At 32.4% G+C, this 17,815-nt stretch overlaps 2 protein-coding genes across 2 annotated transcripts in view; one reads left to right on the top strand and one right to left on the bottom strand.

Annotated features, from left to right (window-relative positions):
- Positions 1-17,815, top strand: part of LOC113555901 (lachesin-like) — a 397,491-nt gene that overhangs the window by 264,313 nt on the left and 115,363 nt on the right. The gene's annotated exons all lie outside the window — the stretch shown is intronic.
- LOC113555900 (serine protease snake-like) lies at positions 12,530-15,361 on the bottom strand. The gene is made up of 7 exons (XM_026960512.2): positions 15,185-15,361; positions 14,033-14,287; positions 13,767-13,921; positions 13,597-13,706; positions 13,272-13,525; positions 13,010-13,182; positions 12,530-12,920 (listed from the first exon to the last, which is right to left on the bottom strand). The coding sequence occupies exons 1-7, from the start codon at positions 15,279-15,281 to the stop codon at positions 12,744-12,746; spliced, it is 1,221 nt and encodes a 406-aa protein (XP_026816313.1). The 5' UTR covers positions 15,282-15,361; the 3' UTR covers positions 12,530-12,743.

The following is a 17,815-nucleotide window of genomic DNA, read 5'->3' as shown; positions in this document are numbered from 1 at the left end:
AATAAATTACGAGTATTGATTATTGTATATACGATTTTGGGGATCTTTATCATGATTTGATTCGGTTCATGTTTACTAATTGGAAACCATAAAGATATTAGATAATCGCGAAACACGCCGAGCGACAATGCTAGCGGCTTGCCCGCACATTATATTATACCTAATTATCTACTAATAGCTCTTACTTAGGTACTACATACAATGACACAGTTCCAGTCAAAATAATATAATGAGCATTATTTTTATTTTAGATTTACAGTGAGTAGTGGTGAAAAATACATATTTTTATTTATAAACAATGCCGCCCCTAAAATTCTAAAAAAATTGCCGCCCTGTGCGATCGCACAGGTCGCACGTGCCTTCCGCCGGCCCTGATAGGTACTGTGGATACATTTGTATAACAATATAATATTACTATATGCAACTGCATCGGTTTCACTGCACTCGCCATTGCATTGAGAGTTTTTCAGACTGAGTTTATAGGCACAATGTTCAAATATTATATTTAATTTCTGAAACATTCACGAACACAAACGATTATATCGATACTGTTGGTTAATATATATATAATCCCGGATATTGCTATTATATAAGTACCTGATCTATTATTGTATTGTATACGCAAATAATAATTTATCGTAACCAGTACGGGAAGAGCAATGCGTAGTTCATCCGTTTAACGGCGAAATCTCGTTCAGGCGCACAGAATATTATTATGTTTTTATAGTTTTGTATTATATGTAACCGACGTATATATATACGAATACGGATATTTGTTATTCACTGCGTACCACGGCCACTGCCGCCGAGAAAATTGATTAAACAATTATTTCGATTCGCGGTTAAAAACGATACCCTGACCGGAGGCGGACGTGCACATATCGCGGCGGCGATTACTAATTCGGCCGAGCGATCGTCTCGAAACATGATTACTAACCATAGCCACGTTGTATTTTCTTTTGCACGATTTATATGCCATAAAATATTATTATCATCAGCCGGCGCAGAACAACCTTTTTCTACCAATTTCGGTAGTTTTTATGATGGCTGGCTTAGAAAATAATTTTACCTATTTTCGACTTAGATCTCGGCATCGTTTTGTTATTTTTATTAACTTTTACCGTAACGGGTGACACACGAATCAAGGAACAGTGGTATTTTAACAATTAGCTGTATATACAAAATTGCATAATACCATATACAACTATTAGCGTTCACGGGTTATAGAATGTTTTTTATAAATAACGCACTCGCGAGGGACAAGGGCCACTAAAAAAAAAAAAAGTTATTTTAAAAGCTGCGGTTTCATTTTCCAAACGACCGATCAAACGAACCTTCACCAAATACACCGAAGATAAACACTGGCCTATGCCTATGGTATACACTATTAATACATTTATAACACTTCTTCCACATCCTGAATTCAAAACATAATATTATAATATTTACGAAGAATACTACCAATTCCTTTTCCTCCGTATGAAACATACTATAGGTACCAAACTTGAAACACTATAATTATTTCAAATAGTCTTAAATTTTTTAAAAATGTTCTAACACATAATTTTGTAAACAGCAATTGTTGAATTGTTATCGTTATAATTTTTAAGTTCTTTGATTTTTGTTTATAAAAACGTTTACCAATATATATTTAATCATATACCGTAACAGAATATTTTTTGAAACATTCAGAATTCTGATTCATAAAAATTGAATTTTCAATGAGTAGTTTAACTACAAATTAAGTTAGCGTTTAACGTTTAAATAAATAGAATATATAGAGACGCAGAGTTACAACGAAAAATATTAGTTCACCCGTTTTAGCTTTTAAGTTATAATTATTCAAACTATTAGTTTAGAGTTCTATTTTATATAACGTAGTATAAAATAAATTAAATATATATTTTGATGATTGAAAAAATGTTAATAATACTCCAATGGTGATACTAAAGACGACGATTTTATTACAAATGTTTCGCAGTCCCCCTTTTAATTTTTTTTATTCTTATCGGTCAAACATTAGTGTGCCATTAGTGAACATGTATGCAACTATTTTCAGAATTTTTAAAAATTTAAAAAAAATGGGGATGATGTGTGCGTGATTTTATTCACTGTGGCTCTTCCGAAATTGATTTATTTAAAACTGGAGATTAAGTATCCTTAATGCGTTACTCGAGATATTATTTGATATTCTATGCAGCAAAATATATACAGTGTGTTTTTTTTTTTTTTATTGAAATTTTATTGCGATGAATTTTCCATATTATTACATTAGTATAGTAACACTTATTATTATGAACACGTAATTTTGAGGATAGTGTGTATGTAGCAATATTTTTTAAGTTGAGTGTTATAAGTTAAAACTATTTATCATATTCTCCCAGGGTGTGAATCGATTTTAATAAGTACATTTTTATCAATAACAAGTCAATACAAAAATATCCAAATAAATTTTCACAAACAATAACACGAATAGCATTGCGTTGACAAAATAAACTTAAAGTAGTATTTATAATAGTTTCGGAGTAGTATTTTAATCATAAAATGTATATTCTAAAGATACATACAAACAATTATAATAATAATACTAATAATAAATTATAAATGGTCATGACAATACATTCTTGTCTCAAAAAATAGCTACTGTACGCAAAGGTTTTAGTTTTTTTTTAAGCCTTAATAATACATAATCATACATAGAATCATATAAATATAACATATGAAAACAATAATTACATTTATTTTCCCCAAAGTAGGTAAGTTTTCCGTTTTTAAAAAATATGCATCATAAGTAATTGTAATTCTACCTATTATTTTAAAACACCTATATTGTATAAGTATTTGATTAAATATTTAATTTACAAACAAAATTTCACAATCATGCTGTGTTTGTGTACTCGATGTATTAATTTTGTTTTATTTGATTAATTTAATCTCGTTATGCCATTCCGCTACAACAAATACAAAAATCTCTTCAGACAAAATTCAACCTTAAAGGCAAGCTGTAATTAATTTAAACTGTATTTTTCATTTTATTGCTTATTTCAAATTGATTTTAAACAAACAGTAACAATATTAATACTACTTTAATGTGTTTATGGTTTTCTTTTTTTGTATTTTTTATAATGATGATGTTGATGTAAAGAATAATCACTATTTCAAGGTATTGGAATAGCATTAGAGATATGTTGAGGTGGGTTTAAGATTACGGTCATATTTAATTTTTACATTTTATAAATTAATATCTCATTTTAATAAAATTTATAGTCCGACGGGTTTACGCATGTAACAAGTAATAATTTGCATTTTAGTTTTAAAAATTTGTTATAGACCGATATTCAGTAGGTAATTAAGTTAAATCATTATTTGTTCATACATATAAGCAACTGTAGTATAAAGCTTACTGAAAGTCTAGTTTCCCATATATTGCCAAATCCATCCCTTCAATTAAGTGTTCATAAAAGTAGGTAATCAGGGTACATCTGATTCACAGCCGTTGAGAATAAGCATTTTCTTATCGATTGAGGTCAATTGGGTTTTTGTGTTTGTTTTCGTTTTATTCCCCTTAACTTGATTGGTTGTGCACATTTTCGGTATGCTAGTCATTGGTAATACTTACTTTTGTGTATTTTCTTATCGAAAAAACCTTATTATAGAACGATGCCATATTGCACCTGTCGTGTTTCTTTTTTACGCTTGTTTGACTGCAAAATTGAATTTTAGTTTTAATATTTTCAACCTAGTCTATAAGATAAATTTGATAATTGTTTGATGTTATAAATCATTTAAATATTATTCGTTTATAATATAAAAAGAAATAAGTACCTACCTATGATAATTATTAAATATGTACGTTTATTTTTTCAATTTGTTCAATCGCTATTTTTGTATATGTTACTCTACGTATTTTAATAAATCGTTTTAAAGTTATATTGTTAGTATTATTATTTGTAATTTGATATTCTTCCGATATAAAACCAATTAGTTATACAATTAACTTGTAGTGATTCGGGTAAATTAAAATTTACCTAATAACCTGGAATATGAATACGTAGTACCTACATAAAATATATTCTGTGGTGTTATTTAATGGTAACCATAAAATTATGAAAATCATTTGTGATTAACAATTAATGAGATCCTACTTTTATTTTTGTTAAATAATAATTTCCAAACCTATCAGTAAGCATTTCAAGCAAGTCTGTGTAGTAATATTAATATATAAATTAATAGATAAATACAGTTTAACAGGAAATAACAAATTATATGAAATAATTAATACGAAATTTAATGAAAATAGTAAAATAGTTCAAATCATAACTTATATGAAAATGGTATTATGGTCATGGATAGAATTGTATTGTATAAGTATTCGAAAGTAAAAGTCTTTGCCTTTATAAAATTATTGATAATACTAAGCAAGTTAAAAAAAAATAATGAAAAACCTGAAAATAAAATAATTTTATCCATTCAGTTAATATACATAGAAAAAAAAATATTTAAGCTTATAATAGTTAATTCGAGATTTAAAAATATTCATTTAAACACTCAAATCTAGTAAATTGCTTCATACATGATTTAATAAGAGGATTATAATGATTTCAGGACTATTAATTTTCAGAGCTTTAATCGATTTTATCAAAACAAAAGTGAAATTTAGTTTTAAAGTGTATTTTGAGCGTGACCAAAGTAATTTATCCGTTTGACTTGATTGGGATTCAATTAAAATTTATCTCGTCGCTTTAAATAATTAATTATAATATTATGTACGTCCTACTTACCTATGTATATATATATATATATATATATATAGTGTATACAACATAAGTTGGGTTACGCGAAGTCGCCTATTATAACAACCGAAAGTAACCCCTTAATACTTATATCTAGGCGCTCGTCGATCGTCTCCCTCGGTCGTATCGCCATCGTGTATATAAAATATGATATTTGAGTGTGCAATCGGCGGGGGAAAAAAAATCTCAAAAACTCAATGCTATTATTTTTACACAAGACAAAACCCTCTGTAAAATTCCGTCGAACACGTATGAATCAATATCGAGAATCATAATTTCACTCGCACCGTTATTACTCGTATTACCATCGCGCTACGCGTTGCTAACGATATAATATTATACGAAAAGGAACCGTTTTTTGATTTAAAAAAAAAAAAAAAATCACGGAGATTTGCACACGCATCGCGATACTACTGTACGCATATGCGTGTATTTAGTCGTTCATGTGTGTATCGTATTACGCGCGTGCTCGTCGCTATCGGCAATAACGTAATATTATCGTTACAGCACCCGCAGTCGTATTAAAACGACCGGTCGGCCCGTATTGGCGGGGGGGTGCGCGGCTAAAGTCCCCTCTTTTCGGGGCCGGCCGTCGGCTCTCGAGATCGCGTCTCCTGTATATTTATATATATATATATATATAATACACCCTCCGCCGGCGCGCACACGGCAACGCGTAAATCGGTGTACAAATATGCCTTGACATCGGTCGGTTATACCAGACGGCGGGTCCGGTCGTTACGCCGCCGTCGGGATCACGACGGGCGGAAAACACGGGCGAAGACCAATGTTAAAGTGGCGGTGGGGGGGGGGGGTGAAATGAACGACACGCGGCTACATAATATAGACGCGAACAGGGGGAAACCGCGAAGAAAACGAGAGAGAAAGCGTAAAAAAATGATCGTGTGCATGCAAATAAACGGCGGTGGGCGTGTTCGGCGTACACGCGAAACTGTGGCGATTATAATGATATATGGGACGCTGTCGTCGAGCGGATGCACAGATGCGCCAAAGCACCGCTCATTACGGGCCAACAATGGGCTCGGATTATTTTCTTAGACAATATAATAATGAAAACCGCGCCGGGCCCCGAGACCTCGACGGCACCGCCACCGCTACCCCCCCCCCTACCGCCGCCAAGAGACTGTCGGCGTGGGCAGGGAACGCGGCTTCGGCGGGGAGGGCGTTCGTCGGGGTCGGGGACCGGTGTTGGGGAGGTGCGGGGCAGGGCCGTTCGGGAGGTAAATTCGAGTCGTATATACGGTTTTCTTTTGTGGGTCGCGCGGACGTCTGGGCCGTTATTTCTTCTTCTGTTCCTGCCTACTATGTATACGTATATATAGACTCGCTTGGTACGACTATTATTATTATAGCTTTCCGTCTGTCGCGTATATACCGCGGACGACGACGGAGCGCGGTGCACAAAAGCTCTCCGGGCCAGGTCCCCAGGCTCGTTTGCGATTATTACTTACAATAATATCACGAGCCACTCGCTTCGCGGGGACTTTGAAAAATCGCCGGCTTTTATTTTTTTTCTTTTAAATGCGTTTCCCCGCGCCCTCCGCCGTAATCGCGCGCGTTGTTTCGAAACGGCAGTTTGCGAACAGTTCGAGTCTGCATGTTAGCTGCGACTAATTTGTATTGCGGCTCGAGATTAATATTCGGCGCGCGATTTTTAGACGGTTGTCGTGTCGTTTTCGCGCAAGACGTCCGAATCGCCGCGCGTCGCGTGACGTTCCACGGGAGAAACATTTTCCCTGGCGTGCGGTCTCCCGTTTTGTTGGCACGGGGTAACCGCCGATATTATTGTTATCGTCGTCATCGTCATTATTGTTAATATCATTAGTGCGGTTATGATCATTACGACGGCGACAACGGTGATGGAACTCTGGTCGTTACTTTATGCGCATAATAGTACATAATATTAGCATTATAAACACTATAGCGCTAAACGATAAGTGCACACACGTGGCACTGTAATAAAAGATGGTTTCGCGTATTTGCGTACACGTGGACGGGAATTATTTATCGACAATATCGAAATGCGGTCGAACGGTTATATTACAGTAGTTGTTGTCGTATGAACCGCGCCCAATGAAATAGACACGAAACCGACCGACTTGTCGACGTACAACGGCAGCTGCTGAACTTCGCGGTTCGTCGAATAAAAAGGAACCGGGAGAGGAGATATGACGAGGAGACGTACAAATTAATACGATAACTCGCAGTGATGTAAAATTATATTATAACCGTTGTGAAAGTCGCAGGTGCGCGCGCGCTCGTACGTATAATTATCGAACGTGCCGAAAATTCTGCGTTTGCGCGTGCAGATACTTACGCGAATTCCGTTGCACTGTACAATAACACATTTAACGGAAAGTAAATAACAATAACACAGACAGGTAAATATTATACGGTCGTATTGATTCAGCGCGATCGTTTTGTGTACGCTACACAACAGCAGAATATGATGGTATGTAAACTTCGAGTATAATAATAATATACGTTGGCACGGATGTACAATATTGTCTGCGCAGCCAGTACGGCGCAGACACGATGTAAATACATAATATTATTGTTCTTTAACCATATTCTACTACCCCGGTATAAAACTCGGAATACCCCCGCTTGTAAATCTAGTGCACCTCAGTGAATCACGTGAAAAAAATACAACACACGGCGTGAGATCTCCGAACTGGCCGAACTCCCCTTTATTTAATAATTATTTTACATCGAAGCGCAAAATATTTTCTACTGCGAATGTCCTATCAAAGACGCACGTCGATGAACGATATTATCTGGGAGGTCGGAAAACCGGAAGAAACGAAAACGTAAATACGAAAAGTCGCGCTCGATAATAATATGTTTATCTAATATTTTATTATGACTTCACTTGTATTTATTTTTAGAATAACGATAAGAGATGCATCGACGCAGTGTCGCAGAGTCTCGTCTCGTCGTCTCGCGTTGGCGAATGGAAGCACAGAAGATAAACTCCGCGGTATTCCTCTCCTAGGATTTCTGGTTCTCGTCCTTCTAATTTTTTTTTTTTCATGTTTCTATGAATTTCGTTAATATTCCATTGGCGACGAGTCTCAAAGTTCACACGGTATGGAGTTATTATACACTATTGCATACATATATATATATATATATATAAACCAAAACGCATTTAAACGAAAAGATTAAGCCGCTCGTCGAGTAAGCGCTTTTGGCGTTGCCGCGCATATAATATACGCGTGCTTCCGTTCTACTGGATATTATTACGGTTGTTTATTTTATTTTTTTTAACGGCCGAAACGTATATACGATTTCATTTCGTAGCCAGTAATTACGCACATCGGATTATATTATAAAAACGAATCACGTCGTATATAATATACAGATTGCAGCGGCGGCGGCGGCGGCGTCGGCGGTACACACGACTGACTTTAATGCCACGTTTTTCTTTTTATTGATACCTATCGAAAACGAAACGATCTTGTTCAATCGTAAATTGTTTTTATCCTCTTGCGCTCGACATTCCCATAAATCGGTCGTAAATCTGTTGGAAATCACGGTGCGATTTTGAAATGCTTTTCTATTCGACGTTTTCCCTATAATTCCCCTCTGTCCGACCTTCTCTCTCTTTCACACTCTAACGCCACTCGTTCTCTTCTCGTCGGGTGAAAAATAATATCTTATAAAAAGTAAAACTTTTGAATACTCAACAAAAATATTCAATTACACGGTTTACCATGTCCACGCACTTGACATATAGTTTGTTGTGAATCGCGACGGTCTCATTAATAGTTATAGTACTGTACATATAATGACATAATATTATATCACGTAAACGTCGGAAAACATTTTCGTTCACCAAATACATAACAATAACGCGTACTGGACATATTATAGGTATTTACCATTCCAGATATACGCTTTTTAAAATTGAGCATTGATTAACATTTGAAGACTCAGTTTATTATACTGTTCTAAAATTGTATCCGCGTGATACAGAACTATATTACTGTATTACGCGTTTATTAATTTACTTTCATTTTTAAATCGATTCTTTTTTTTTTTTTTGTAACTAAAAAATCAACAATATTTATTTCAAACTCTCGAGTACCAACTACCGAGTGCTGGTAGTAATGAAGCCCGTGAAGTCAAAAATTATTTTATTTTACTTATTTTTTCTTTCACTGAGATTATACAGCCGTTTAAATTCAAAAATAACTAAATAAGCTTGATTTAATCATGATCATCACTCAACATGGCGATATCATATGAATAACTACTTCAAATCTGATGGTTGCTGCGAATGTTATTATAAAGTTTTTAGATTAATTTTTTAATATTAAAATTTTCAGTTGTCGGGCATAACTCACTAGAGAATTTTTGACCGGTGAAATTGAATCATCTAATGTAAGGCACGCTTAATTTTTCAGTCCAACGTAATTCTAGCAGCGTTAAAAGTTTGTTCTGGGATTTATGCATTTTGCTGTTCCGGGCAGGTAACCAAAGGTCGTATATTTTTACCGCTTCGCCTACCAACCGACGGCAAAACTTTTCGCTCATTGGCCAATTCAACATTCTATAATGTCTAACACTATTCACAGTGTAAAAAAAAAAAAAAAAATGCGAGAGAGAACTAAATTAAAACTTGGGTGTGGAAAAAAACTCTGGTTTGATTTCGCACGAAAAAAAGTCTCGCGCTGATTGTCGACTTTCCTACTGTTATTCTCAACATCACGTCTGCCATACGATATTTCGTTCACACAAAATGGTTCGAAATTAATATTCTTGTGCTATATCATACAAGAAAATAATGAATATTTATTTATTGTACAAAATAGTAATAATAATAATAGCAATAATAATATGAATATAAATAAATAACACCAAAACGGCAAACCTTTTTTCTAAATTAATTTTATTGTCAAAGGAATTAATTTTATGAAATGTTATTTTACAAACGGTATGAAAGAAAAATTCATGATTTGTTTTAAACACAAAAAGTGTGTTCATTTATTTAATTAATTTCTTTAAAAAATTGTATACTCATAATTAAAACAATGCTTGTTAGTAAAAACTACACAAAACTTTGTTAAATCCAAATATATGAGTGCACTAGAGAAAAAAGCTATTATTTTAATTGAACAGTGAGATCTAATATAAATTAATATTGTTGTACTTAACTTTAAATGATGTTAAAAATGGTGTTATCTCGATGTGCATAATGCACATAACATATTATATTAATTAATTTACAAATCATTGATTAACCGCATTATACGTAGGAATACAATCATTTTGCTCATGGTGTATTCTCCATTTTGCAGTTGGTGATATAAAAACGATATGCTAGACAGAAAATATTATGTCTTCATCAAGTAATGTCCATAACATACTCGTAATTTATTAAACACGTGTGGGATTTCGTCTGTAGGCACGTCGCGTCAACAGCAGTGTTCATGGTTTCTAATCACGTCGTATCCGAGCTAATATTCCTATTGGTTTTATTGCCAGCTTTATTCAATTTGAAATGCTTTCTAAACTAGACTGCAATCGCTATAATTGGTAGTATTGTTCTAAGAAATATTCCGATTGCAAAAATGCAATAGAATAACATACGCGGTACATCATACATAAAACGTGTCCTCTCCGATCAACGCGTACTGTACGACCCGGTCTAAAAATACAAAATATTGTTTACGTTGCATCGGTATAAAGACGATGGACTAAATCATAATCACCTGTAAGTAGTAAGTAATACTTAATCTCTAGTCTATGAACATAAGAAAATACGGTGTACCTATCGTTAAATCAAATTGCAACACTATTATGCGTTATCATTGTTTAATATGCAAATACATGATAAAAGAGCTTATTCGTTTAGACTATTAAAATAAAAAAAAATAAATCAAGATAAGAGATTTAGAATTTTTCAAAATCAAATATTTTCAAAGCATTGCTTGAAGACGTTTATATTAAATGGATCATCTTGTAAGTTGTATGGAAACGTTATAATATTTCAACGATAAATCGTTGCACGCGACATATTTATACAATATCGATTACGTCTCGATAACGTTCATTGTCTAAATTCTCTGGACCACCTCAAAAGATTTTTTCCAGACATTCATTAGTCACTCCAAATTTCAATAGATGAATGGCATGTTGAGTGCTGGACCTCGAGTTGACTGCGACACTTAAAACAGTGCGCGCTGGTGGTCCCTCTATTACTCGCGGTGTTATTCTAAACCCTATTATGACCAACATCGCACGTCACCGTGTAATTTTGCTTGTGTTGCATAGAATAAATGTCTATCAGGTGTCGGCGATTATCTTGATTTATCGTCGTCTTTCAGTCACCTATCTAATATATGTAGATATTACTAATTAAACTAAAATGTGGAAAATTTTAAATACGTTTATTTACTTACATTATGATACTTGCGTAGAGGCAGACTTAAAATGCCGAGGAATAAATCAAAACAAAATCTTTGATGTTTTAAACATTTTAAAACATAAATAATTTTACTATTAACAAAAGACGATTTCTTATACCCATCAATTTTGATTATTTTAAACATGATATAATATCAAACATTTAATGTTATATATTGTAGCTTATAGATATTTATTAATAAATTGACAATCTACATACATTTTAAAGTATTATTCAATAATACAAATTGTTATAAAAATTACATAGGCATCCATTACCCAAGTATATTTTTGGAGAAGTTAAAATAAAATAATCAAAAATTTGGAAAAGTCAATCTCAGAAGACTTGACGCCAAATTAAAATTGTTTTTAAAAATTCTTATCGTTGCATTATATCAATCAGTACGTCGAAAATATAACACGTCTATATAATCCTATGTTATGTGTGTGTGTTAGACAGAGACATAAAAAGAATCGCTTCAAATCTCCTTAAAATATATAAAAGATAATAAAAAACAATTATGGTATGTATAAAACTATCTTTTTTTTCAAGATGTAGTTAATTGACTATGTTTGCAACTTTAAATGTTTTAACCATCAAGGAATTCAAATGCAAAAGGCACAAAACCAAAAATGATCAATTTAGAATTTTCGATATCTGTGATAAGTTATAAGTATAACTTTACTATTATCACTTATTATTATTTATATATGGACTCTAAATATTCTAATGTATGTACATTAGACTCGGACTTAAGTACTCGCAAACGATTTTGTGATTGTTAACTTTGTCTTTTACTGTAGGTATGCTTGATTAAGGGTACTGACCGACTTGAACTTGACAGTTGACATTGATATACACATATTATGACTAAAAGTGAGGTGATCTGAAAATCTGAGTATCTGAGTTGTCTTATTTTCAGTTATTCATTTGATGCTAATCGTTCATCTTCCTGCCCATTGTAATATAGGCAATAGGTCGTGTTTGATGTAACAATAGGTCTTTGGATATTTTAATCTTGAGAATAGATCAATACAACAACTACGACTTCACATAAATATTCGTTCTATTATATTTCTACGTGCGGCAAATGATATTGTCGAATCACGCAAATTTTTATTTTCAATAACTATTTTATTGAATAATTTATTATTTGAACGTATTATTTTTCATGCGCCAGAGTACCTACATTCAAATTTTAAAATAATATTTTATATTTATCGCTTGTTTAACTATTACGTATAAAAAGTTGATAGGTAGAAAATTATAATGGATTGTATAATTAAAAAAAAAAAAAATCAAATTAATATTTCAAACGTATATTTTTGTTCTTCATTTTAAATCTATTATGTTAACGATACAAATAATATTGGAGTATAGAAAGATTGACATGACCCACAGTTACTATAGACAATTATTAAAATATAAATTTGAACAGCGATTATATTATATAGTTTTAATCAAGAATAAATAAAATTTAATTCGAACCCGTGTTTTATTATTGTATTAGTCATTAGTTATTTAATTCTTGGCCAAACGATTTGTTCAATCCATGAAATGTAATTCGATACCCGAGTATAAACACCAGGTTTATCCTCTCCGCAGTATGTGTCCCCAAATGACGTTATTCCTATTTGTGAATACATACACGTGTATCTATTATGTATTATTTGAATCGGGCCACCTGAATCGCCCTATAACATTATAAAAATAAATTGTAATTTAAAAAAAATATTCATGATACAAAAATGTAATTATATGTAAAGAAATATAAAATACTTACTAAACAAGTATCATTTCCACCTCCCGGATTGCCAAAACATAACATGAGGTCATCCACTATTCCTTGTGACAATTTTTGATTTCTATTTAACATGTGTTTGTAACTTTCATCGCACTGTTCGGTCGGAACATAGTTTATACTTACTTTTAATAATTTCGAGCTTTCAAGTTCAGCTAAATATTTTTATTTTCATTATATTTATAAATTATAAATGTATGTAGGTGTATTAAATAAAATATTGAATACAAAAGAACTAACTTACCTGTATCAACTCTTCCCCATCCTGTAGCTATTATTGCTGGTGGTCTTAAATAATGATCTGTATTGAGACAAATAGGTCGTATAAATGGTGAGAAGTCTACATCTCTTTCTAAACGAAACAATGCTATATCGTTGTAAAAAGAAGGTGCTTTGTAATTTGGATGTATTATGCGTTCAACTATTTTATAATCTTTAGGGTTAGCCTCGTCACTTTCCGAGTCATAATCTAGATCTCCTAAACGGGCCCATATTGCCCTGAAAACATAATTTTTTTTTATAACAGTTTATAAAGTTAATATAATGTGTGTATATGTAAGTAAACATACGGGTTTTGATTTTGTTTTTCACAGTGAGCTGCCGTTAGTACAAAATTCTTACTTATCAATGACCCTCCACATGCCCACAAACCTGGTTTTTTATTATAACCTAACAAAGCCTATAATTATATAATATTAAAACAATAAAATAAATATTATACATTTCACATTTTTGTCACCATGTGTGGAAATTCCTTTGGTTTAGCTTCTGTGCCATTGGTAATTAAGGTAATGGCATCATAACAATCTTTAACTTTGATGTATTCCTGATTATTTGATGTTAATATTGGATCCTGAATTATATAATAAATTAATTCTGAATACTGAGCGCACACTATGTAAAATAAAAACATATAAAAATAATTATTAAATAAATTATTACAAAATAATTTAATAAATAATAAATTAATACATTTTTTATTACAGTAATACATCCTATACATACTTTCAGTGGCTGAATATGTTCCCACAATTGGTTTTTTTGTTGTAGAAGTAGATGGTTTAGGAGGTTGAATTGTAGAGGGTGGAATGGTAAGGGTTTTATTTGCTGGCGGACAACAAACTATTGGAATTGATCCACTGAATGAGCATAGTTGCGGTATAATATTTTTCTTGATTCCTTCCTTTGCAACCGGACAGTTTTCAATATTCCGACAAATGGAGTCGGGAGATTTTCCATTACCTTTGCGGCAAATATCACCTATATATGAATGATATATAAATATCTATGTTAATACGTTAATATTTCAGTTTATTTTGATAGTCAATTTATTGATATTGTTAATAGTGTTAATACTGTAATGTAATATTGCAAAATTCAAACGCTACTTAATTTACCCTGTGGGATAAATATTATTTGATATTTAAATAATTGAAATATATCCAATAGAAATCTGTTATCTTTCAAGTACAAACGTCTAAGTGTTCAAAAATAATCACGAGAACTGTATGACTTGATGACGATTTATTCAAATTATCAAAATTGCATTAAGAATATTGTTTTTATACTTTTACGAGAAAACGAAATCAAGAACTATACATAAAAAAAATATTTATAAAATATAAAAAAAAATTATTGTACATAAAATTGGATATTATGGACTATTTTGAGGTAAAATATGAAAATGCAAAAATATTTTTTTTAACTTATTGAATGTAGTTTACAATACAGTTAATTTGTTGATATTGTCATTTGACATCACATTTCTTTAAAACATTCGTTTATAGCATTAAAAACTCTTAGAATAATTAAATATAAAATATAAAAAAAAGTAACCACTAGGTATAAAGCAACTGTAATGTCTGAGTAAAATTGTAATTCAGTTATTACATACAATTCTGGACGAATCCGACGAAGGCGGTCTGTTAAACTATATTACAAAGTATTTATTGTAGTAACTATATTACTTATGAAATTTTTTTAAATTTAATTCTTGTATAGGTAAGGTAAACTCCTAAAAAATAAACATTATTGTAAAAACAATAGGTTTACACTTGCACACACACATATATATACATATATATATATATCCGATATATCGTAACAACTATTTAGGAATTTGGACTATATAATAAAAATAACAAAACGTAATCGTACCTTCATATAATTCCAGAATTTGTGCATTGTATCCCAAATTCATAAAACATAATATAAACACAGTAAAAAAATATTGCAAGTTTGTATATCTTCTCATTATTAATAAAACAGTTCAATATCTTATTTTAACAAGAGTTTATTAATATTTTTGTTTAAAATAACCGACTAAGTATACAGACTACAATGTATTGAAGATTGTTTAAATTAGTTAATTATACAGCAAGTACACACACTCACACATAAACGATAATAAGCCCCACTTCACTATACTGGTTCTTGACCATGGAATGCAATATTATATTATATTTTTATACATAAATTTTGAATATTTACATTCAGTAGACAAGGTCACATCCTTTCATATTATAATAACAAATTAATAATCAGTGGGTAGAAAAATTATATTTATTTGTTTATAAACTGGTCTGCAGTGGTGACGATCGATTATTCGTTTATTTTTATATATTTTGAACTGTTCTTAGAGAAATTAATTATGATATCCATTATTTTTGTTTCTTATGAAAACTAGTAAGTAGCAATATATTTTAAGGAATTAAAATTTAAAATTTTTAAGTGAAGTACCTAAGCAATAAGTTTAGAAATTCGGCGGCGGCGGGCCAGGGGCGGATAGGGCTGTTTTACGTTCCCGGGAATTGAATTCAAGGGCCCAGAACGAAAGAGCCCAAACATTTTTTGATGGCTTCGCTCGCAATACACTTATCAAACAAGTCTATATATAATTCTTACTCTAGTATTATTTTATTTTATTATAAAACTATTCAATCATAATTATTAATACATTATTTTTTTTTTAATACATCACTCTATGCAACCACCTTATAAATAATATAATAAGGGTTAATTTAAGTTAATATTTCTTTTTCAATACTCATTACATTAACTTCCTAAATGATTTTGTGGCATTGAATGTCTTACATAATTTTTTACATACTTAAGAGAAAAAAATCCAGTTATTTTATTGCACTTATATATATATATATTAGAATAGGTAATAGCAATATATTCATTATCCATAATGTACATAGAAAACGGGCATGGACTAATCGTGCCTAAAACAACATTTTCCTTTATGGTCATTATACCAATTGCGCTCATATGTACTAAGATTCTTGCAAATTAAAATTTATTTATTGATCAATTGATTACTGATTTAAATGACTGGGTATTTTTTATGAGTATCGGGAATTTCATGAAACGAATTTATAATGTAATATGACTGGTATTTAATTTTAACGATCAAAAAATAACTTGTAAAAATTATTTATTTATTTTACTTATTATTATATAAAGGGCACAAGCCCAAGGTGCCCAAATCAGTTAGTGTTTTCATTTATTATATAATAATTTTAAGTTATAATTTATAACTAACGAATACATTTTCCTTAGGTATTGTAAAATTTTTTGAGCGCAATTGGTAAACTGACTAGAAAACGTACTATAATATGTCTATACACAATGTCATGTATTATTAACGTAAACGCATTTATTTCATTTTTAATTATAAACCAACTACCGATAAAATAAACTTAATAAACTGTTTCCGAATTGTACATAGTTCGATATTATTATTGTATTATTAATAAAATTTAAAACATAAAATACCGTGTTGAGACTGGGGGCCCCAATAATTGTTTGGTACAGACAATCCCGATTTCCCAATAGGCCTATCCACCCCTCTGAAACGGTTTCAGAGGTCGGAAAAGAAAACGGGCCGCAAATAATACAATTATTTTCGCGGCGCGGTGAGCGTACTATACTAAAATCATAAGCCGACTGTCACACACATGATTCACACGATATTATAGTTACTGATACAATCACAACCGACGGACTTTTCGATCGAATTTCGCGCGCGCGTCCAAATTTGCAGGTGTCAGCACTGCGATATTCGCGTGATGGCAGTGACGGTGAACGCATACAGAACAAATAAAACGTCATCGGGCACACACACACACACGCACACATATAAAGAAGAACGTGGAACTTGTGGTGATAGGAAACGGGCGGAAAGTGGCGTTAGTGTCGGCAGGAGACTTTTTTAAATCAGTCGGCCGTCCGCGGCCGGGTCGGGGTAGATACCGGAAATTCGAATTACTCTCCTTAATCGGTCATTTATTACGGGGCCCTTTGTGCGGCGGCGGGGGGGGGTGTCTCGCGTTAGGAGGAACGTTTTAATACGATATATTATAACAACCGGAAAAACAGAGTGTATATTATTATGGTGCACGTGCAGTCATCTCCTCGCGCCCGCCGCCGAACAGAAGAGTTCGAGAAAAATAGCCGCGCAATTTATTATACCCCGTTCCCCCCCTCACGCGCGGCTTCGGTTTTCCGCAACTGCAGCACTGTCGGTACGGTATATATATATATATATTATATTGTACACCTATAATACTAGTGACAGTAGGTATATACTGTGTATGGCGGCGCGGAATCGGCATCGACGCAATATAACATGCCGTTGGACTATTCGGAGTGGTGTGCATATGCGCATCGTTATAATAATATCGATATGTCGTCGGTTGACTGTCTAAAAACTGTAAGGCGCGCGGATGGCGTGCCGAATTTTATTAGGCGCCAAAGGATTGAGGAGAAACGAAGGAACGCGAC

The sequence above is a fragment of the Rhopalosiphum maidis genome, chromosome 4 (genome assembly GCF_003676215.2).
Source record: "Rhopalosiphum maidis isolate BTI-1 chromosome 4, ASM367621v3, whole genome shotgun sequence".
NCBI classification, from domain to species: Eukaryota; Metazoa; Arthropoda; class Insecta; order Hemiptera; family Aphididae; genus Rhopalosiphum; species Rhopalosiphum maidis.
The sequence above is the reverse complement of the archived record's forward strand: the minus strand, read 5'-3'. Positions and strand labels throughout refer to the sequence as shown.

Excerpts from the sequence above, each read along its gene's own strand:
- LOC113555900 (XM_026960512.2), bottom strand. The coding sequence starts at position 15,281 with ATGAGAAGATATACAAACTTGCAATATTTTTTTACTGTGTTTATATTA. Across the intron at positions 14,288-15,184 it reads AATTCTGGAATTATATGAAG|GTGATATTTGCCGCAAAGGT; the intron begins GTACGATTACGT and ends ATTCATATATAG. Across the intron at positions 12,921-13,009 it reads GTGGAAATGATACTTGTTTA|GGCGATTCAGGTGGCCCGAT; the intron begins GTAAGTATTTTA and ends ATAATGTTATAG.